At 43.9% G+C, this 24,905-nt stretch overlaps 1 protein-coding gene across 1 annotated transcript; it reads left to right on the top strand.

Moving 5' to 3' along the window:
• On the top strand, nucleotides 1–19,760 carry LOC124266771 (sulfotransferase 1C4-like). Its single transcript, XM_046701564.1, is given in 7 exon segments — nucleotides 1–249; nucleotides 8,533–8,759; nucleotides 12,691–12,719; nucleotides 12,721–12,818; nucleotides 16,750–16,844; nucleotides 17,392–17,569; nucleotides 19,130–19,760. Coding segments are annotated over 7 exon segments (891 nt in total). The 5' UTR covers nucleotides 1–98; the 3' UTR covers nucleotides 19,243–19,760.
• The last annotated feature ends 5,145 nt before the right edge of the window (nucleotides 19,761–24,905 follow it).

The raw sequence follows: 24,905 nt of genomic DNA, 5'->3' as shown, positions 1-24,905 counted from the left end.
CGGCCGAACTGTCAACATGTCCCACATATAGAAAACGTTACGGCAGCGCTGGGTTTACGTTCTCGGGAGACTTCCAGCGCGTTGGAAGAATTAGAAATATGACGACTGAAATCAGTCACAAGTTACCAGGAGAACATGTCTATGACGGCATTTTGTTTTTCGGATATACTCCCCCGGATATTCTGGACGCCGTGAAGGATTTTGAGGTGCGAGATGACGATGTGTTCATCGTTACCTACCCGAAAGCAGGTAATGGCACTAACGGCATTTGTTAATAGGACTCAAGTGACATTAACGCTGTGGCACTTGATTTCTGGAATCGATGTTATCGTTTGCATGCAATAACTGAGATATTACTGAGATTAGTGTTTGATATAGCTGAACCAATTACTTTGCCATACTAGCCACAGGACGGCAGTTATAGACAACTAGTCCGTTAGTCCGAGACAAGTGAAAAGCTGGACGGGTTGGTTATGTTTTCTCAAAATATAAATACATGTACTTTGTTGAAGCAATTAGTCCGAAACGAGGAGCGGACTGGGTCGATATGAAATATTGATGAGATGACGTCTTTGTGAATAAATGACATGCAGAAGTGAAGATTTCTTAAATATTTTTTGAATATCATTATGTGACGGAAAGCCCAACTGAACTCAACAACTCATTCTAGTCTATATTAACAGAGCGACGTAGCTGTTTCTAATAATTAATCACAAGAGATGATTTCACTCTCTGATTTCACAACTGATGATGGAAAATGCGGAATCCACTGACTGTATCTTCATGGAATGAAGACACGGTGATACGATCTTTTGACATGAACGCATCATCGTATGAGCTCCCGGGCAAACGCCCAACGTGATTGTTGGTTTCGAAAAGTAAAACAACATGAAATGATTATTCGATGTTGATGTACTTGATGTGGAGTGGATGTAGTTGAGCTTTGGTCCTCAAGCTTGCAGTGTTTCCGCGAATGTTTTCAGCATCGTAATGTTTTGATAACGCTTCTAATGTTTTGGTCGGATCCAAGTTTCACGTGTTCACTTTCTTTTTCCCAAGTAATTATAGCCGTTAACATTGAATAAGGCCCGACAGCGACATTCTTGGTTCACTGAGAATAACAGTCTCTTCAGGTGACAACATACTGCATGTTTCTATTGCCTATAAGACGACGAAAGTAAAGACTGCATGTTTCTGTTTCCTATAAGACGACGAAAGCGAAGACTGCACGTTTCCATTGCTTTTCTAAGTCGAGGGAAGTACAATGTACAAGAGTACAAGAGACCATTTCTATTGCTAAGAGCTGCGTAAAACCCATACTCACTCGCTCACTGCCTGTTGCTGATAGAGCCTTTTATAGCCCTTTTATACCCATACCCATCACTCGCTCACTGCGTGTTGCTGATAGAGCCTTTTATACCCATACTCACTCGCTCACTGCGTGTTGCTGATAGAGCCTTTTATACCCATACTCACTCGCTCACTGCGTGTTGCTGATAGAGCCTTTTATACCCATACTGCTGATAGAGCCTTTATACCCTCGCTCACTGCGTGTTGCTGATAGAGCCTTTTATACCCATACTCACTCGCTCACTGCGTGTTGCTGATAGAGCCTTTTATACCCATACTCACTCGCTCACTGCGTGTTGCTGCGGTGTTGATAGAGCCTTTTATACCCATACTCACTCTCACTGCGTGTTGCGGATCTTTATACTCATACTGCGTGCCACTGCGTTGCTGATAGAGCCTTTATACCCATACTCACTCTGCTTCACTGCGTGTTGTTGATAGAGCCTTTTATACCCATACTCACTCGCTCTGCGTGTTGCACTTTATGCGTGTCACTGCACTGCGTGTTGCGGATAGAGCCTTTTTATACCCATACTCAGCCTCGCTCACTGCGTGTTGCGGATAGAGCCTTTTATACCCATACGTGTTCGGATAGACTACGCTCACTGCGTGTTGCTGATAGAGCCTTTATACCCACTACTCACTGCGTTGCGGATAGAGCCTTTTATACCCATACTCACTCGCTCACTGCGTGTTGCTGATAGAGCCTTTATACCCATACTCACTCGCTCACTGCGTGTTGCGTGTTGCTGATAGAGCCTTTTATACCCATACTCACATACTCACTGATAGAGCCTTTTATACCCATACTCACTCGCTCACTGCGTGTTGCTGATAGAGCCTGCACTCGCTCACTGCGTGTTGCTGATAGAGCCTTTTATACCCATACTCACTCGCTCACTGCGTGTTGCTGATAGAGCCTTTTTATACCCATACTCACTCGCTCACTGCGTGTTGCTCGCTCACTGCGTGTTGCTGATAGAGCCTTTTATACCCATACTCACTCGCTCACTGCGTGTTGCTGATAGAGCCTTTTATACCCATACTCACTCGCTCACTGCGTGTTGCGGATAGAGCCTTTTATACCCATACTCACTCGCTCACTGCGTGTTGCGGATAGAGCCTTTTATACCCATACTCACTCGCTCACTGCGTGTTGCTGATAGAGCCTTTTATACCATACTTTATACTTTGTTATGGTAGAGCTTTTTATACCCATACTCACTCGCTCACTGCGTGTTGCTGATAGAGCCTTTTATACCCATACTCACTCGCTCACTGCGTGTTGCTGATAGAGCCTTTTATACCCATACTCACTCGCTCACTGCGTGTTGCGGATAGAGCCGTTTTATACCCATACTCACTCGCTCACTGCGTGTTGCTGATAGAGCCTTTTATACCCATACTCACTACGCCACTGAGGACGTTTAATCCTTCGGTGTTCAAAAGATGGTTCTCCCATGTGGCAATTGACATTATGGGGTAAAAGAAGGGCTGGTTGGCGCGGATTCAGCACAACGTGTCTAGATGGTTTATCCATGTTATTCACTTCCGTATGGTATCACAGTAGGTTAGCCCTATAAAACCTGCATAAATGCGGACTGGTACATGCAGGCACGCAAACAAGCACCTATGTACGTAGTTAAACCCCATTTCACCTCATCTCATCCCACTTTGACAAATGAGGGTACATGTTTATGCAACATCGTGGATGTTGGCAATAGAAATAGCCTAAATCATCCCATATCCCGTCTGTATCTGGGACAGCCTGGTCCAATAGGGCTCTTCAAGGGTTTTATAGGTGCCACTAAACGTAGATGAAGTAAAACCAAGTTCTATGGATAGTCAACTTCGTTATTGCAATGAATGCGACGTTTCGGCGTAGGCACTAACACCTGCACAAAAACATGTAGGCCCACACTTCCTTGATAACGGGGTTTTCCTTCATCTTCACAACTTCTAAAATGTCTCTCAAAGAAATTAAACCCTAGATATCAAACAGCACGTGCATGTATTACAACAATATATCAGTTACCACAGCCAGATGTACGGCAAATATTTTCTTCCTGCCAACAACTATATGTTCGCAGGTCGAGGTTTTATCCATATTGGACGGGGTAGGGCTCTGTAATAGATTCAGAAACAGTAGGTATCAGGGACAGTTAAACCATAGAGGCTACACAAGGGCGTCAAGTTATAACAGTTATAGCGTAATCTTCACACCATTTCCCCACACATGATCGCCTTTCTCTATGAATGTGCCACCGTGTAGATATGTACAAACATGCACTGTAAAACCTTTACGTGTTTGTACGGCAGCCCCAGCACAATTACTAAATTGATTCCTCCTCCGATTGCTGATCAGCATGATTTGAAGTATCTACCCTCAAACACGCACCCACATCGCCTCTACGTTTGATCAATAACGACGTATGATATATACTCGTGTATTACATTAACTCTTTATTCTAGGAAAACCTTAAATAATATTCTTTCAGTATGTTTACTAGAGACACGCTGCATAGCGGTTAAATGCTGCGTCTAAGCCAGTTGAGTTCATGCGTGTTAGATACCGGTACATGGATGTGAGTAAATGGATGAGTCTTCTTTTCTAAAGACAAAGCTCCAGACACCAGGTACCGCAATAGCAGCTATACGAGAAGTATAACCTCAATAGTAGTGTTGGTATTGGCTATATAGTCATGAAGAATGATGACAATGTTTATACAACTTCTTTTATTCTGTGAAGGGCGACATAGATTCTAATGTCGTTGTCAAGCAAGTGACACTAGATCATAATCATTTATAGTGAACAGCCGTATCTGGTTCCGTGTATACCATACAAAGGTAATGTGCTGGGAAGTTATAGCATTGCATACACAAAACATTTGCGTAAAATGTAGGGACATAATTTGACAATAATAACATGATTACCATGACAACAAGGTAGTTTTTGGCAATTACATTAGGGAGAGGTGGCAAAAGGTACACACTGGGGGGGTGGGGGTGTGGGTGGGGGTTTGTACTAGAGTGCACAAACACGTGTGCATGCTGTCGGCGTAAACCTAAACTCACACACTCACTCCAAAAGGGGCTGCTTGTTAAGGGCGCAGTGTCACATTGAAAGTACGCCGTTTACGGCAGCCATCAGATGTGTTCCGTTACGGGAGTGGTGTGACACTGAGGCCGCCTATTTATATTGATTGTGAAAACTGTGAATTGTTGGAACAAGCACTGTTTTTCTCAGTGGATTTGATTTTATGTTTTACCTGTAACGTGCGGTGAGTGGTATCAGGTGGCAGTCAATTTGCCCGGGGTCGTTAAGCTTGTTCCGATTGGCCGAACAATTATTTGACTGTTATTGTATGGTATAATTTTCTTCTCTGTATGATTCATATCCTAGATCCAGCCAAAGCTGGAACTGTGCCAAAAAATAACAATATTAAATTATATAATTTATTCATTTCAGAAATAAAAAACCCGCCTGTAATTGTGTGTTGTGGGTCAGTGTTCGTCCAGTATGACTGCACACAGCTTAAAGGAGGGGCGGTGGGGTAGCTCAGTGGTTAAAGCGTCCGCTCGTCACGCCGAAGATCCGGGTTCGACTCCCTACATGGGTACAATGCGTGAAGCCCATTTCTGGTGTCCCCCGCTGGAATATTGCTAAAAGCGGCGTAAAACCATACTCAGTCAGTTTAACTCCTCGGAACGTGCACGATTTGAACCTATTTTAGATGCCACTCTCTTAAAATAACGGAGTGAGTGAGTGATTTTAGTTTTACGACGCGCTTAGCAATAGTCTAGCAATACCATGGCGGGGACAACTGAAATGGGCTTGTGACATCCTGCCCATGGAAACACGTCCAGCTGCGAGAGGTGTGAACGTCTAAATATGAATACAATCGCGTCGCAACTTAAATTATTTTATGGTGCAGTTTTCTATAGTTTAACAAATAATACACGTGTATGGTGTTGCAAAAGCACCTTGACAAACGTGTTGTCTGTTGAACTGGGCATCTTTCTTTAAGGCTATATGATGGGGCAATTAGATGGCCCCATCTCCACAACACTGAACCCATTTCAAGAACCTGTTACCACGAACGCCATCACTAATTGATAGCTTATATAAATATATCTTCTTTGGTTTTTGTTTGTTGAAAGTGCCTGATGTTTTGATTGACATGTCATAGTGTATTTGTGATCGTAATTTGTACAAGGTGCTTGGATCCAAATTATACCGTATGACGTGTGTTACATCTACAGCAATACCACCAGCATTCTCTTCCCACAGAGATTACTCTAGTCATATGGGAAGATATGACTTAAGTAACCTCTATGGGAAGAGAATGTACCACCAGTCGCTGCTCAATGAACATCTGTAGGTGTCGTCTGGTCAGCACAACAATCACTGGCTTTTCGCTCCCTCCATGATGGACTAGCAAGAAGACTCCATGAAAGTGCCAAGGCATTTGACAAACGTCAGGCTTTCTTGTGCATCCTGACCAACAACTGTGACGAACCAATGTACGTGAAACTGGTGGAGGCTCTCTGTGCAGAACATGGAATCAACCTTCTCAAGGATGATGACAGCAAGAAGCTGGGAGAGTGGGCAGGCCTGTGTAAGGAAGGGAAGGCCAGGAAAGCTGTCGGCTGCAGTTGTGTTGGCGTAACTGACTATGGAAAGGAGTCCCATGTCTTGGATGTCGTCCACGAATATGTCAAGACCAAGACGTAAATATGTAAAAAGCTGAAAAAACATAGAATGAAATATAAAACAAAAAACCAAAAACCCCAACAAAACAACAACAAAAAACCAAAAAACAAAACAAAACCCCCCAAAACATTTACTGGCTTGCTTACTTAACTTGTGCCTCAATCGACTTGCCATTACTTGGAGTGATAGGAAAAAATGTCAGGCATGTGTGACTTTAACATTTACAATGTATCGTTTTATTTTTTCGAAAATAGAATTCACTTACACAGAATGACGAATAGTAAAGTGGCTACGGTCAGGGGTCATGTTGCATGAGTAAAATATTTGACTGTTTATAGCAACACCATGACTTTAAGTCGTTAAGGTGTTGTTCATGTGAAAAGGATTATATTGATTCACAGTATTTATTAGGCACTGTTATTCTAAATCAGGATTATTACATCAAGCTGTCTGAAATATTTAGCTCTCATACAAGTAACCAGAGGTATAAAGTAAGGCTGTGACCCGTTTTATTTCCGCGATGCCAGGAACGATTTGAAGCCTGTTTGCAACTACTAAAATCTATTTTACTAGACTTCTTGACATGGAGTTTCAATCAAAGTGTCGGAAGTGGATTTCACGAATAAAAATGTATTGATCAGTAGAGAGAATGTCACTCAATTCTATTCGAGGAGAGACAGTGATATGCCTGAGCCCAGAATCATTATAGTCTTCTACCTGTCTGTCTTCCACATAGTTCAGGAACCAAACTTGTTATAAATATAAATAGCCCCTTCTCAGATTGTGCAATCAAATGTGTTTATTCTACACAAAAAACACCTTCATACAGATTACTATTTTTAACATGTCAATAAGGGTGTTCTCAAACAGAAAATGTTTGAATAATTCCAAACGTAGTCCACCTGGCTTTAGCTGTTTTATTGGTATTTGTTAGGATTGGTTCAGAGATAAAGAAATTTGGAATTTGATTTCACTTTGAGAACCGAGTGATTAAAGTTATCAGAAAACAAATATTTATTGGAGATTTTGAGGCAGTCCCCAGGAGTTAATCAAAGTCGTGCATCTTCAAGAGTGAACTACTGGACGGGTTGTATTCACACAGTCACGGCCTCGGTGAATAGACGTGTAGCGGTGGAATTCTAACAAGCTACTCGAGAACCAGCAGAAAAGCAAAACCAAGACCGCAGCGGGTATAAAAAGCGAACGGAAAACGGAAGCCATTAATCGATTTAAGAACGTGGGGCAGTCTGGCGCACGAATCCACTTCCATTAAGGGGATATAACTCCTAATGTAAAGTCCAATATGGGCGCAATTAAGCGATTTAACCTGCAGTTAATCTTTAATGTGTGTGAGGTTAGACACTCGGGTTTATGGTATGGTCTTGTGCAGTGAAAAGGACTCATACTTGTTTCCGCACGAACACTGCCACAGAGTAAGGAGCAGCGATAACATTGATCGTTGATATTCCTACCAGTGTGATTATGTTAGGCTGAGGGTTATGTTAAAGGGGGGCTCTGATGCGACTGCATGTCAGCATAAGATCGTCAGTATAGACTTCCTGGATTTCACGACACAATACCCACGCTCGGGAGTTTGAAGTTCCTGGGTTTCACAACACAATACCCGCACTCGGGAGTTTGAAGTTCCTGGGTTTCACAACACAATACCCGCACTCGGGAGTTTAAAGTTCCTGGGTTTCACAACACAATACCCGCACTCGGGAGTTTAAAGTTCCTGGGTTTCACAACACAATACCCGCACTCGGGAGTTTAAAGTTCCTGGGTTTCACAACACAATACCCGCACTCGGGAATTTCACAAAAGTTCCTGGGTTTCACAACACAATACCAGCACTCGGGAGTTTAAAGCTCCTGGGTTTCACAACACAATACCCGCACTCGGGAGTTTAAAGCACTCCTGGGTTTCACAACACAATAATACCCGGGAGCAGTTCTGGGTTTCACAACACAATACCCGTACTCGTGAGTTTGAGTTTAAAGTTTCTAGGTTTCACAACACAATACCCGCACTCGGGAGTTTAAAGTTCCTTGAGGTTTCACAACACAATACCCGCACTCGGGAGTTTAAAGCTCCTGGGTTTCACAACACAATACCCGCACTCGTGAGTTTAAAGTTCCTGGGTTTCACAACACAATACCCGCACTCGGGAGTTTAAAGTTCCTGGGTTTCACAACACAATACCCGCACTCGTCAGTTTAAAGTTCCTGGGTTTCACAACACAATACCCGCACTCGTGAGTTTAAAGTTCCTGGGTTTCACAACACAATACCCGCACTCGGGAGTTTGAAGTTCCTGGGTTTCACAACACAATACCCGCACTCGGGAGTTTCACTGCACTTGCATGAGGTCACCTTCCTCCCCCAGCAAGTTGACGCCATGATTTAGCAATGATGTACCCAGACACTCTAGTCGTTTGGAACTAACATAATGTCAAAACTGCTCTGCAGGAACAACATGGATGCAGGAAGTCCTGTGGCTGGTGATGAGTGACGGGAATTTTGATTCGGCCTACCAGAAGCCCCTGTACTTCCGGTCTCCCTTTCTCGAGTTCAAAGACGACGTCCTGAATGAGGTCGGTCTGGAGCTGGCCGATCCAATGCCATCCCCGAGAGTGATTAAGTCCCATCTTCAGGTGAAACTTATGCCAAGACAAATCAAGCAGAAAAACTGCAAGGTAAGGAGGTGAATGAGTGAGTGAGTTGGGTTTTCCGCCGCTTTTAGCAATACTCCAGCAACATCACGGCAGGGGACGTAAGGTGAGGTGGATGCTACCAGCTAAATTATAATCATGAAACCAGGCCGAAACATAGTCTCACCCATCTGTCAACCATCGATGACGATTTATTGAGTGAATATTGTTTTACAACGCATAAAGCAATATCCCTGTTTTATCAAATCCGACTGTAAATAAGTCTGTCTAGGCCTCACAAACCAGTGGCTTACCTTGGATTACGTCTGGGGCACGACGACACATGGTCGCCTATAGGTCGCACATTGTGGTCACCAGAGGCAAATTCGTCCTGTCTTTTCTCAGCTGATGGATGCAAAGGTCAGGGAAAAAATCAATTCCTTATGGCTCAGATACATTTACCTCGTCACAGCTACCTGCCTTTCTGTGATAAGTGGATCTACGTTCAATGTGCAAGCGCTGTGTCAAACATTATAACGACTCTAGGCTGATTATCGTTGTATATCTTCTTCACCATCACCAAGGAGATAGTCCTTTATTATCATGTTTGGTTGAAGTAACGGAGGGTCACAATTTGAGAAACCTTATTTCACGGAACTGGAAGGGGCGGTGGGGTAGTCACGCCGATGACCCGTGTTCGATCCCCCACATGGGTACCATGTGTGAAGCCCAATTTTGATGTCCCCCGCCGTGGCATTGCTGGAATATTGCCAAAAGCGGCGTAAAACATACTCACGGAACTGGCGACGAAGCAGTAGACCAGAAACGGTAATGGCCAACATTTGGTAATAAGAACATAAGTTGGTAGTAACATCCTACATTCCACAGTGACATCATGATTATTGTAATACAATCAAACAATTGGTAATAACATCACACAGTTGTTAATGTAGTCATATATTTCGTAATAACATCTTACATTTCGTAATAACACCACACGTCTAGTAGTAATATCGTACATATGGTAATGACATATATAGTAATTACATCATGCAAGGGGTAGTAACAGAATGCATTTGGTAATAACAGTTTACATTTGATAATGACTTATTACATAAATAATAACATCCTAATGTGGTAGAAACCTAATATAATTTTGTAATAATATCATACAGATGGTAAAATCAATCATACGGTGAGGTGAGCTTAAATGGGGTTTAACGTCGTGCTTGGGAATATTTCGCTCATATGACGACGTGCATGCGTGTGTGTGTGTATGTGTATGTGCGGCTGCTTGTACTAGCCCAGACTTAAGCTGGTTTATAGTGCTAGCCCACTGAGATACCATGCCGCAGTGAAGAATGAATACCCCACTCAGACACATTATACTGACTCCGAGCCGACCAGTCCTTGTTGTACCCATTAATGCCGAGCGCCAGGCAGGGACCAACAAGTACCATATTTTAACGTCTTATGGTATGGCGCGGTCGGGGATCGAACCCGCGACCTTCCGCTCTCCGGGCACACGCTCTAACCACTACACCACGGAGGCGGTCCAATCATACGGCATAAGTATCTTACAAATGTTATTAATACCACACATATTAGTCACTGGACGGTAGTGACAGTGGTTTTAAGGGTCGGCATTACGATAACAAGGTATCTCTCTAAATACAAATAGACATAAAGCGTTTCCCACGCTGATACTTGTCTTGATACCAGTCTGGACCAGACAATCCAGTGATCAACATCATGAAACATCGAATCTACGTAATTGGGATACGATGACATGTGTGAACCAGGTCAGCGAGCCTGGCCACCCAGCCCCGTTTGTCGCATCTTACGACAAGCATGGGATGCTGAAGACCAATTCTAACCCGGGTCTTCACGGTACTGTGGACTAAGGCCTAAACACATTCCCTGGCTGCACCTGCACTGATAAAGTAATGGCTAGTTGAGTAAGGTGTATTTGATAGTCGGCCACTACACCCTGACAACGTCATTGATAAATCGATGGACGTTTCCGGTTTGTTTATGCCGCATTTCCTCTATTAGACGCCCGTTCTTTATACACGCCGGGCTCACAACTGACGCCAGGTCGTACACCCCAGTCCACAGAAATAGAAACCAGGCCTGTGATAGACGTCTCAAGTGGATTCCCGATCCATCACTGAATGAAATTAAAGACATATATCACATTAAATGACAGTATGTATTGATTACTAAAGTCCTACAAATACACCTTTCATATGGTTAGAATTTTGGGTTCAATAAGGTTGTGAGTTGCAACTCTGTATCTTTACACAGCCGGGAATACAGACGCCGGGTCAACGGCGTGCAGTAAATGTATAGGCACCAGAGCGTCTGACAGGGACAATACGGTAAACCCACTGGAATACCACTCCAGTCTATCCTATATACAGTTCACGATAGTTCTGTGCAGGACAGTTGTATATATAGCTTGATGCTATAAACATATCAACAATTGTATGTGAAATTATTCCTAAACACGCCCAAGCCATTCATACCTGAAGGGAGTGTTTGTGTCACCTCATGTCCGTGATGGTGAGATCCGCACACACACACACACCTTGGCTCTCCGTCTGTTTATGTGACCGTGGGACCTGCGACCGACAGACGAGTGCCATCAGTGTCACATGGATACACTCACGTGTTCGGATCACTGTCAGTTGTCTCAGAAATGGGAAACAGTAGATTTGATGAGTGCAGCTATAGTTATATCATTCCGCAATTTGTTCTTCGACATGTTTTTCTTCTGAATGAATTGATTACAATCGTTCTTGCTGCTGGACCCGTTTCTTCAGTCCGTCTGCCTCCCAACGATGAATGGCAACGTAACTCAACACCGGGACTTGTCTAGTATAAGTCAATACGGTACATGACATGAATACATTGCATCCAACAATATCTGCTGTTTGTTATTTTATACCCTTCACTGGCCAAACAGTTTTTTAAGAGAATATGTTGTTATATGCAAAAATTGACATCTGAGCAGATTGGGTGCTCAACGGTAAGAGGAATAGGCACACATACTGCACGTGCTACACAACGCTACAGGGAAAGAGGGGTTGTCTCATAACATTGTTGGTTGCAATCTGACTTTCTCATGTCACAACCTCTTCACCGCTGATGGTCACAACTATAGGTGGGACTGTAGCTTGCTGAAGTCAATCACGTTACCAGTAGCTCGATTCTATATCGTTGACGTCTTTGGCAACTCAACGCTGCCATATCTCCAATGTCGTTATTTCCAGTTATTTTGCAATTCATCTTTCTTATTTCGAGTCAAACGGACTATAACCATCAAGTGTCCAAGTTTTTCAATTTTTTTCGGAATTTCAAAATGGCTGATTATTTTGCAAACAACCCCCCAAATCCCTATTTATTTCTTTGACTGGCATTCTAGAAGTTGAGGAGATGAAGAATGAAGACACTTTTATGGATATACAACTTCTTTATCCTGTATAGGCGACGTTTCGACATAGACATTAGAATCTATGTCGAAACGTCGCATATACAAAATAAAGAAGTTGTATATCGATAACATTGTCCTCATTCTTCCCTATATTTATTGCCTAGGCGTTGAATAAAGAACGCAAGATGTATGACCAACTCATAATCATTTTGTTCATTTTCAGTATAAGCATATAGTAGGACTGACGTCAGTCTTAACATACATATCAAACTCAGCTGAGAGTTACAGCATTCGACAAAAGTGTTGGCCTAGTTTGAAACTATATTTAGAAGATGTCTTATCCCATTTCGAATTAGAACAAGCCAATGAATGGTACCCAATGAATGGTTGTTTTAATAATTACCTCACCTGATTAAGAACTCTACTTTGTACAATGTATTTTCTTGACCATGGTTAGATTTATGAGATCAGAGTTTATCGTAAGTGTTAAAACCTATTAGCCATAGTATACATGCATTATACCGATACCTTGCTTCTCAGATCGTGGTGCTTTTCCGTAACCCCAAGGATCTGTGTGTCGTACTACCACTTCTACAAGTCCAGCTCTTCATTCGGAAACTTCCAGGGGACGTGGCCCGAGTTCCTCTATATGTTCCTGTCGGGGCACGGTGAGTGGGCACCTTCATCCACGTGACACAGGCATGACATTGTAAGTTGTTCACTAGGGCTGGGACGGGTACTCGCTTTCTCTAATCCGGGTCGGGTACAGCTGGAATCGAGTACCCGGAAAGGGAGTGAACTCTGTAATGACAAAGGCAGATAATAACTTGTCTTTTTCATTATTGACGTAACACAAATTTACATCATTGGTATTGTCCGATTAATGGAGGTTATTATTAACGACTGTAATTAATCTGCGCATGTGCAGTGAGTAGTCAAGTTACAGTAACAGTAGGAACGAAAAGTTTATTTTAACGAGCAATGTAAGTAATGGTGTTACTCTTTATATTGGTCAAACAGACGTAAATTATATAGCTTGAGATCATTTTTAATGTCTTGTAGCCACCCTTAAAAGTTTTCCATAATAATCTCTGTCAAATCGTGGTTGAATATTCAGAAAGTTGACAGAGGCGCTGTATTCCTTACATTTCCGGGTACTCGATTCCGATACGGGTAAGTACATGCGGGTACTCGATTCCATTTTTTCCTACCCGTCCCAGCTCTATTGTTCACTGGTCACGAGCGGGACATGGGTTGATGTTCGGGCGAGAGGAACATAAACAAACATAGAGGGTACATCAACCCATGGGCCCCGAGGGACCTGTGAACAACGTATTTATCTTACTGAACACCGAACATGTTCATTTTGAACTGTTTGAAGCACAGGTATTGGATCATAATGAGTATCGGAGTTAGGCAACAGCCCAAACACTACTTACACGAAATACGAAACGTTTTCCCACAGTTCGGCATAACCAGCGGGTAACATAGAAAATGTTACTCGCTTGTAAGCAGGGAACACTGATTGGCTCAGCCAAACGACATTTATGTGTGAGGTAAGATAAAGTGTTTCATCCAGTGTTTTGTTTGTTGTTTAACGCCGCACTCAGCAGCAATATTCCAGCTATATGGCGGCGGTCTGTAAATAATTGAGTCTGGACTAGACAATCCAGTGATCATATGAGCCTCGATCTACGCAATTGGGGTGCGATGATAGGATTATTGTCAACCAAGTCAGCGAGGCTGTCCACCCGATCCCGTCAGTCGCCTCTTACGACAAGCATGGGTTGCTGAAGACCAATTCTTACCCGGATCTTCACGGGATCTCAAACCAAGTAACCTTTTGAATCAACAAAACAAATACTTGGTTTGAGAGATATACTATAATTGACGTTAAGTGATTATTTCAAGTGAGGTCAGATATGTGGTTTAAGGCCGTGATTGTTGTCATTCACAGACCAACGTTTATGTGCAATTGGGATACGATGGCATGTGTCATCCAAGTCAGCGAGCCTGACCACCCATCCCATTAGTCGCCTCTTACGACAAGCATGGGTTGCTGAAGATCAATTCTAACACACATCTTCACGTGTCATTATCCCATGTAACATTAGACCACAGCAGATGACATATAGCCACATAAGACGTACGGTAAAGATGTGACGGAATGTTGGTCAGCAGTATTCCCCTTATATCACGGCCATAGGTTAGTAATATAGTGATAGCCAGGCAGACCAGGGTCTAAAGCATGGCAGTTCACGTCACGGTGAACGATGCCGTGCAACCAGTCCCAGAGCCCAGCCACGCCATTGTAGTCGACTACGGCCAGCGATGGGGTGCTATGATCATACTGCTGAATCCAAACGTGATTGAATATTCACTAGTTCTTGTCTGGAGGAGTAATGGCAGACCATCGTCAGATACATGAAATATTGCTGAATATGGCGTATACCAACACACAAACCTACCTCTACTCCAATAACCTGACTGGATGTAGCGCTGAGTGAGTTTGACCTCCCTGGTCCTCAACGCACCATCTGAAAAGTGGAAGTTCAAGACGTCTGACGTGCTGATACGCGGGATGCCATGGCAAGAATGTTGAGAAATTGTTTTAATTGCGGGAAATACCGTGATTTCTCAAATACAACACTCACTCTTTCTCAGGTGATACAGCAAATTAACAGGTTTGCAGGGCGGTGGGGTAGCCTAGTGGTTAAATAGTTCGCTCGTCACACTGAAGACCCAGGTTAAATAAGTGAAGCCGATTTCTGGTGTCCCCAGCCGTGATGTTTTTGTAAAAGCAGCACAAAAGCATACTAAATCACTCACTCACTCACTGACTAACTCAACGAAATGCGATCACTGTGGTTTATGGTATATCGTTGAGTAATTCATGTCTTTAAAGGGTTAAGGTACGTGCGAAACAGTAAGAACTGTCATTTGTTCAGACGGTACAATTAAGGTGCTTATTCGCTTATGCTTAGACGCGTCTGGTTGAGAGGGATTTTAAATATGAGATACTGTCAATCCAAAATGCGTCTATGACATTATACGGCCGTGCAGGGCAGACGGCATAGGATCGGGTGTCAATATTCATGGAGCCCTACTAGACATTATGTCAGTTGTCCAATTCCTCCTGCAAACAACAGATCTTTCGCCATATCCCAAGTGTAACGTCAAGTTATCAAGGTCAATTCTCATAATCGGGGATTCTCCCTGAAAGCATTTCAGTCTCATATCTATACGTGGATGTCTGCATCCGTCGTTAACCCACGCTTCGGTTTGATTGTATGTGGAGTATATTCTGAGGAAACTAAGCATTGTATATATCACTGGGCATCAGTTTGTCAGAGTGACAACCAACCCCTTATTCTTCTGAATCCCTAATGCCATCATTACTTTTATTCTATATCGCTCAAGCCTTAATCCCAAATGCAGCCTGACACAAACCTCGAGAGCACGTTAGAATTCTGTCTGCAACAGAATGTCGAATGTCGAACACATAAGAAAACCGACACAGCATGTTCCCAGCTCATAATACGGTAGTACATATGTATTTGAAATTAAATTACTGTAAAAAATACTGAAGAATTGGAATTATGTTATCACTTCGCCAGAGTGTGCACGTTGCTGGGTCCCGAATACCCTGAAGACTCACCACCGAATCCAGCGTATCACGTTACTGAATCCCGAATACCCTCTAAACAGTAAACCGGATCCCGGGTGCCAAAAGCGGGTCAAGCATCGCATAACTATAGAGGGCGAGTGAGTGAGTGAGGCGGATTTTTTAGCCCTTTTTAACAGCATTGCAAATACATCGCTGCGTGTCGGCTTTAGGTAGGAAGAACGCCCTATGCTCAGATGTTTACCACTCTGGTGAATCCCCCGGGGAAACCGGGAACACGACCGTAGATTCTGGCATGCCCAAGGGACGCAACTTTGCACAGTGAATTTGGGGTTACTGTATGAGAGAGCAAATCACCAACGATAAAGTTATGACAGTTGTATACGCTTTGAATAAGTTTTACACTTGCTTCGGTTTGGTTGTACGTGGAACATATTCTGATGAAACCAAGCATTGTATTTCACACTAAACATCAATGCCATTCTCTTTCCCTCATACCTGAATCCCAAATACAACCTGACTCTATAATTTCAAAAACACGTTGTCTAGAATTCTAATCCTAATCCCGCGCATTAAACGGGGTCGGCATCGTCATAACATATTATTGTATCGAGTGATTGATTGATTGGTTGATGGGGGCATTGTATGAGAGAGCGCACCACCAACGATTAAGTTTTAACTGTTGTATACACTTTGAATAGGTTTTACACTTCATTTTATTCACATATGTGAATCTTTCAAAAGTCTACAATTTTTCTTCACACATGTTATTTATAGGCTCAGCATTATTCCAACAATATCACGGCGGTGGGCACCAAATCGGCTTCACGCATTATCCCCATGTGGGGAAGCGAGCCCGGGTCTTTGCCGTTACGTACGAACGCTTTAACCACTATAGACTACCCCGCCGCCCCGTATTATTTGGAACCAGGTGGGGTGATATCATTGTGTATTTGTTGTGTATTTCTATACAGTGGACCACGGATCATGGTTTGACTTCACGCGGGGATGGTGGCAGGAGCGACACAACACCAACGTTCACATCGTCTTCTACGAGGACATGAAAAAGGTGAGGATAGAAAAAGGTAGCGCATTAAATTCGATCCTTAAAGCCACGGTCACAGAAATTAAATTAGTTGCACGTGGAACGAACCAGCGAAAACACTATCATGCTTTCATGTGTCAAGTTAACACATTAAACGTTTTTTAAATATTTTGATGATTATGCATGTGAGAAACAGTGAGAAAATGTGTGTATACATCGAGCCCGTGTTCGTGTTTGGGTTTGAAGATGTTTGAACATGCACACGAGAATGGTCAATACATAATGTTCTGAGACGGATCAAAGGAGTATGTAGTGGTACCACTATGTGTTCACAGACATTAAATATACACAGTGGATGGTTGATCATTGTTTATTTTCTGATATTTAATTCACAGTATATGGATTTGATAAATACCGTTTTTTCCCTATCCAAACATATATCCGAGTATACGATTAATATAATTGTTTTTCAATTCCCCACATACCATTCTCAATTATGCGGTGCATTACGTCTCTGTTTTGATATGACATATATTGATTTGGAATTTTCAAGCTGTCTACTTTATTACAGGACCTCCCAGGCGCAATCAAAGAATTGGCCGACTTCCTGGGCAAGAGGAATCTCGGTGACGCATTGATTGACAGAATAGCTCGGCACTGCACCTTTGAAAGCATGAAACAGAACCCTATGACGAACCATGAAGACGTGTATTCAATTGACAGCAAAATGTCGCCATTGCTACGAAAAGGTGGGTATACACTATCAGAAATATTGAAATTGTACTTCGTTTGTTTGTTGTTTAACGTTTCACTCAGCAATATTCCAGCTAGATTGCGGCGGAATATGAGCAATGGAGTCTGGTACAGACAATCCAGTGATTGACATCATGAGCGTCTGGATATTGTGACGTGGTCAACTGCTATATAGTCCTGGTTGTGCGACATCGGACAGACATTCACTTACCCTATGATTCCAACGCTTGAAATACTGATTTAGTAAGATTCATTGTGATGTTTTCTCCATAGTGGTCGTACAGAAACGTATTTACAACAGAAATGAACCTTGATGTCAGTTAATGTAGTTATTACAGTTTTGACTCGGAGTATGCTGAGTAGTGAATACGACGTTCTCATATCGTTAAGGATATTTCCATGTTAAATATTTCATCCAATATTATTTCAGCGCCACGCATTATTATCAGTCTAAATACTGACTGCTGTATAAAACGCTTTTCATTAGTCTACTTAGACAAAATATCGGACTGAAAATGTGGGGTCCAAACATTGTAAACCTGTTCTCAGAGAACACAAACAGGTCATGATTTAGCTTATATTGTTAAGGCACTGGAGGTTGCCCGGTAGCTCAGTAGCATGTGCAAGTGGGAAAGGTCGACGTGGCTGGTCTCCTACCATGGTAACGTATTCAGTAGTCGTGGGAGCACAGGACTGCCACCTTAAGCTTGGTGCCCATCATCACAGCCTCCACACGTCATCTGGTTGAGTGAGTGAGTTAGTTTAGGTTTACACCGCTTTTAGCAATATTCCAGCAATATCACGGCGGGGTCACCAGAGATGGGCTCCGCACATTGTACCCATGTGGGGAATCGAACCCGGGTCTTCGGCGTGACTTTAACCACTAGGCTTCATGTGGTAGACAGCTTCGATGACACAGGAACATCATGTGAAGGAAATCACATGTTGGGGCCATAACTAGTCCTCTGTGGCCCCGGAAGTTCTGATGTGTCGGTCATTGGCAATGAATTAATGGGACCATTTTCTGGAAAATTGACACTAAAGTTCGGAGCTATTTTCTCCGAAAGAAATTGGCGACTAATGGAATCGGGTGATCTATCAGCCCGCTGATATGGTTGACCCATGTCATCCTATCTCAAATGCGTAGATCAACGTTCATGTCAATCACTGGAGCGTCTGGTCCAGGGCCTCTTCCTCGAAGCGATCGTAGCGCTACGACTATCGTAAGTCTGTGGTTGCAGTATGGGAATTACGATGATCTTAGGGTTAGGATCGCTTTGATGAACGAGGCCCAGACTTGATAATTCACAGACCGCCGCCATAGCTGGAATACTGCAAACGCCCATCAAGGAGTGGCTACATTTGCAAAGGGTCACTTTTTCTATAACCCACAGTGCTCCACATTGCCTAAATATGGTAATGCTACCTGATATCTGTAATTGGCTCTTCTTTAACCTTTAAGCTAGATTAGTGTGGCACTTGTATGAACTATTCAGTTCCTTCAAATCACAAACAAAATTGTTGTCCAATTATTGGGACTCTTATACATGTTACAGGAACAGTGGGCGACTGGAAAGAGCTCTTCACAGTGTACCAAAACGAAGTGTTTGAACATGAGTTCACCAAGCACCTTGGTGATCTGAACATTCCCTTTGTGTATCAGCTCTAGGCAGAGATGGGGAAGTGGAGACAAGTTTGTGGACATACTGAAACACCCAGCGGAAAGACTGCCATGAAGGAATAGTTAAGTGATCGTCTTGTCATAGCACTCTGGAAAGGTCACGAACCATGTTTACAGAGGCCATCACCTGGTTGTGATTGGAGCAAAGCTGCATCCTGTGGCAGGCTCATAATATCTTTATTTGTTAGTCTGATGTCATGTATACAGGATTCTGTACATAGTAACCATTTTCACATTGCTTGAAAATTTCATGTGTAAGATGATAAATATATTAGACATTATGATAGCTGTTGAAACTAGACATGACAAACAGATTCTTATGTAAGTGTACTGGTGTATAATAGTCTCAATGTTTGCTTGAGTTAACACATTGAAAAGTGAATGACTGCTATTATCTTCAGGATAATGCTGAAGTTTGTCACTCTCTCGTCAGTGTGCATCCTGTTATGTATTGGTGAATAGTTAGGCCTACAAAACAATACAGATGATAAACACTTCTCATGATTTGTTCTTCCTCCATGTTTCCAATCATTTCCTGGAATATGTATTGTTACAAACCCAAAGCTTAAGAAAATGTAGGAAAATCAAGCAGGAGGTGAAATGGGTTGAGGTGCAAGGGGTGCACCCACATTTCAAGGATTCTGATCCTGATCCTCAGGCAGTGGGGAGGAGCTCAATGCAGACCATTTACCCTGTGTTGGTGACGTGTTCTCAGCTGTGTGGTGGGTGGTAGTGGTGTGGTGTGGTGTGGTGTGGTGTGGTGTGGTGTGGTGTGGTGGTTGATGTCTTGTCAGTTGTCAATGCAGACCATTTACCCTGTGCTGGTGACGTGTTCTCAGCTGTGTGGTGGTGTGGTGGTAGTGGTCTGGTGTGGTGTGGTGGGTGATGTCTTGTCAGTTGTCAATGCAGACCATTTACCCTGTGCTGGTGACGTGTTCTCAGCTGTGTGGTGGTGGTAGTGGTCTGGTGTGGTGTGGTGTGGTGTGGTGTGGTGTGGTGTGGTGTGGTGTGGTGGGTGATGTCTTGTCAGCTGTGTGTGTGGTGTGGTGTGGTGTGGTGTGGTGTGGTGTGGTGGTTGATGTCTTGTCAGTTGTCAATGCAGACCATTTACCCTGTGTTGGTGATGTCTTGTCAGCTGTGTGGTGGTAGTAGTGGGGTGTGGTGTGGTGGGGTGGGGGAGGAGAGAGAATGGAAATCTTTTAGTGGTGAGGGTCAGTGTTTACAACACTGCTACAATAATGCAAGGAGCACTGTCCAGCCCTACCCACTCCCTCCCACCTTACCTCCGGCTGTATACATGTATGACTGCTACTGCTGCAACGACACTGACAAACTGACTGACTCGAGTATGGCTTTACACTGCTTTTAGCAATATTCCTGCAATATCACGGTGAGGGACACCAGAAATGGGCTTCACACATTATACCCATGTGGGGAATCGAACCTGGGACGTCGGTGCGACAAGCAGATGCTTTAACCACTAGGCTACCCCACTGACCCTGCTTCAATGAGAGATGACAACTGTGTACAATGTTCAGTTGTAATCAGTAAACTACTGGTTCTGGAACTGCTGGACCCAGAACAAACTGTTGACAGGCACCAAGACGTAACGGAAGATGCTGACTATATCCTGCTAGAGCATCTGCTTACCTGTTTGCCACAAAATGTATTCTTTGCACATCATTGTATAAAAATTCAGCTTGAGCAAATTGAAAATTTTAATATAAATTGTATATTTATATACTTATCCTATCTCACGGTATGCACTTCTCTCTCTTGATTCGACACTGAGTGGAACGATGTAAACTTTTTTCTCTAGGCCATCCGCCCAAGCACTCCATGCTACCCTCATCATAAGACAGCTTCCTGGCTGTCATGCAAAGCATGCGGCATGCACCACTAGCTGCCCACGTGACTATATCCGAATGATTATTCTCATTCTTGGAGCCACTGGATAATATCCCTCTTGGAGAATCTGCATAGCGGGGAGGATGAGCGGGAATCCGTCGCGTGAGATAGGATAAGTATATAAATATACAATTTATATAAAAAAATTCAAATTTTTAAACTTATCCTATCTCACGATATGCACTTATCCCACGGTCGGACGGCGGGACGCAGATACCCTGTGTCTTGACAGTGCGAACAGCAGGAACTGTGTAGACTGGAAACGACCACAAGGGATGCACAAGGGAGGCCTGTTACGCATGCACGCAACTCCTATGCTTGTGCTGAGTTCTCTTGAACTCCTTGGCTTACTAAGCACAACGTCTCCCAGGGAGATGGGTGCTCCCGAGCGATGTGGTGTTCGGCCACAACCTCCGAAGAAGGAGGCAGCTCAGCGAGAAAGGATGTCACTTTGCCACGATTTTCAAAGGTACCCCGTAAATTAAAGTCGGTTGACAATAATCGGGTCAGTCCCTGCTTCGAGAAGACCCCACAGACACTGACCAGGGGCGGGTGAAAGAGAACAACTTGGGAACTCCAAGTTTTAACGTTCAGATCCGGGACAGCATCAAATTGACCCTCACTCCTTTGCATAAGCTTAGTCAAAGGATGTGCCCGGCAACTTCAGAGTCGGAATGCAACGAAATCCACTGGAATACGGGAGTGTCACACTTCACTGACGTAATTGCTCCGTGGAGTAGAGGACAGTAAGCATCAATGTCGAACACCTCTGCATCGCCGTCTTACGATGCCTTGGTATGGAAGCCAAGTGAAGTAGTTCTTAAACCTATAACTTAAGAACAATGATTGAGTTCCTGGTCAACTTTGTTCCGTATGTAGAAAGAAGCAGTAACACGCAAGCGGAACTGTCCCTCAACTGCATTGGTGGGCTGATGTAAGCTGCGAGGTCCGAACTAGTGTAGTCCCAGGACAGAACTAGTGTAGTCTCGCAGTTAATGTGAAGAGAAGACTATATCTGAACGCCAGAAGCAACCTTCCATTAGAGCGGTCAAGGAGCAGTTGCTACGGAAGGCCATCGTCGAGGCTAATGCAGGAGTCTCATGAGGATTGGCGGCGGGAACCCTGCAGAGTGGAGGCTCACAGAATCGCGCCACACATTCAGAAAGTCAAAGTGGCTCGGGAAATCTCAGCTCTTGAAGCGGCCGACAAGAGGCGCTTTCGTAGTCATCAACGATCCCTGGAGGCAGCAAGGTAAATGTGTAGAGCCCTAACAGGGCAGAGTGTCAAATCTTCAGTATCATCAGGCCCAAAAATGGACAACGGGGAATGGTAAACATCCGGTGCGGTTGGTTTTTGACAATGACGTCCCAGTGGAGACCCAGGAAAAAACCTTGCCATGCTTCTTCGGCTCGAACCGCACGTGATTGACAACAAGCGCGTGAAGCTCAGATATACGAGCAGCAGTAGCCATGCTACCAGGAAGAAGAATGTCACTTCACTCGAAGTCCCTGCGGTTGGTTTTGACAATGGGTCCCAGTGGAGACCCAGGAAAAAACCTTGCCATGCTTCTTCGGCTCGAAGAAGAATGACATTTCCCAGACCAGAAGTCTGAACTTCCTGGACTGGTCGGCGAGTTGTAGAAGTGAAGAAAACTCTGCAATTCTGGAAGAGTGGAGATCTTTGAATCCGTGTTAGTAGCCAATACCGAGTTGATAGCAGCCAGTTAGGTAGCTAACATAGTACCCTTGAGTTCCCTAGTAGCAAGGAGATGCTGCAGGAACGCAGAAACGACCTGAGTAGAGGCAGATTGGGAGATGGATTTCCCTAATGTTACAACAGCCTTCAAACTTCTTCCACTATCGTCGTAGAAAGAACGGGTCGAATTACGATGAACTGAAGTGATAGCTGTGGCTACTTGACGAGAGTTGCCTTAGCTATGAGTAATCTCTGGAGATGCGCCAAGTGTAGATTAAGGGTCTGAGTGTAGATTAAGGGTAGTTTGTAGTAACAGGACTCGGTGAAGCGTCGGAAAAATTCCTGGATAGCAAGCCTGTCTAGTAATGCACAGACAAGTGGTTGTGAAGCTGGCTGTGTTTTGATATCTACGCCGAAAGGTAGATTCCTAAACCAAATCATTCATGAAGGTGAAGATTGGAAGGTAGATAAATCCGGAATGATATGGGCTCTGGTAACGTAGTCTAAGTCTGGGAGATCGGGGATCGTCAGAGCGTCAACTGCAGGCGTAATCTAGATGTCCGCTACTGACATAGCTACTTCATCTGTTCAATCAGCAGAAAGAGGGTACCTGGTGTATCTTCTAGCGCCTCACATGCCGTAGGGTAATCCGGAGAGCCAAGTCGAATGGCTATGCTAAAAGCATGCCACTCCGAGGTGAGGAATTCAGCGTATCACAAATACCCTGAATATTAACATCGTGTTGAAAGCTCGTAGAGTTTAATTAACAGCTGGTATAATTGACCGTATCTAGATGCAAGGTCATGATCCTCGATGAGCATGTAAAAAAACAGTGTTGACAAGTTCCGATCCGTCAAGTTGAATGTAGTAAGTAGAGCATCTGGTATCTTGCTCAAGATAGCTGTAGATGAGTGAATGAGTGAGTATGATCTGACGCCGGATAGCTGTAGCTGTAACCAAGTGACCATGTATGTCGACTGAACCAACATGATTGCTGTACCTTAAAGGCGGCATGGTTCGGCAATGCTGGCAGTTTGGTGAATACTGATGGTTCGGCGAACGCTGTTGGATCTGCGATCTGGCACGGTTCGATGATCTGGATCGGTTAAGTGATCTGGCTCGGCGAGCTAAAATCTGAAACGGTACTGTGATCCGGTTCTGGTGCGACGACTCAGTCTGGCCCGACAAACCAGTTCGGTGATGAGCAGATCGATCTGGTTAACTAGTACGGGGATGTTGTAGTGAATCAGTTCGGTGATGTGGTTTGGACGAGATGAGCCAGTCTGTGCAGAAGAATTAGTTCGACGATGCCTGCCGATTCGGTTCGACGATTATACTTGGATGAGTTCGGTGAACCATGGGACGGCTAGTTAAGTCGAAAAACGTCGATTCAGTGACTGCTGATTTGATAAATGCTTGTTCAACGATCTCCGGTTCGAGGAAAGCAGGTCTGGCGAATTTCGGTTCAGTTGAATGCCAATTAATTAGATGCAGCCATGGTTCGTTGACAAATGCTAGTTCGTTGAATGCGCATTCGGTCCCTGTCGAGGGAGCAGACTGGTGCTGATTCCAAGCAGTAGTGAATAGCTCTCAACATCGCAGCCAGATCTGGGGGATGAGTAGTTTCCTGCGCAGGAGTCCAGGAATCTGGTACAATCTGAGTAGACTAGAGACACGCGAGGAGGCAGGAGCCCGTCAGTAGTCGTAGCATGCTGATATCTATAATCGGAGCCCCGTTGAGTAGATCTCCTATCTGTAGAACCATATTGATGTCTGGAGGGGGACAAACCGGAAGAAGACGCACATATGGAGACCCGATGAGGAGATCGGGAACAAGGAGGGGAAGTATCATAACGAGAATGATGATCCCTGGATCTTGAACGATAGGCAGCAGTCGTTCGTGTAGGAGATCTAGGTTGACAGGTCAAGTGCGTAGAAGAGGAAGTCCCATGCTGACGAGAAGACGAGGTCTGAGGTGACTTCGATCGAAGAACCAATCTCAACGAAGTAGATGGAGGCGTTGCTTAGTTGAATGCAAACGAGTCGAA

This window comes from Haliotis rubra, unplaced genomic scaffold (genome assembly GCF_003918875.1).
Source record: "Haliotis rubra isolate DU_JTF1 unplaced genomic scaffold, ASM391887v1 Scf128, whole genome shotgun sequence".
In the NCBI taxonomy this organism is placed as follows: domain Eukaryota; kingdom Metazoa; phylum Mollusca; class Gastropoda; order Lepetellida; family Haliotidae; genus Haliotis; species Haliotis rubra.
Note: the sequence above shows the minus strand (reverse complement) of the source record. Positions and strands in the feature narration are given on the sequence as shown.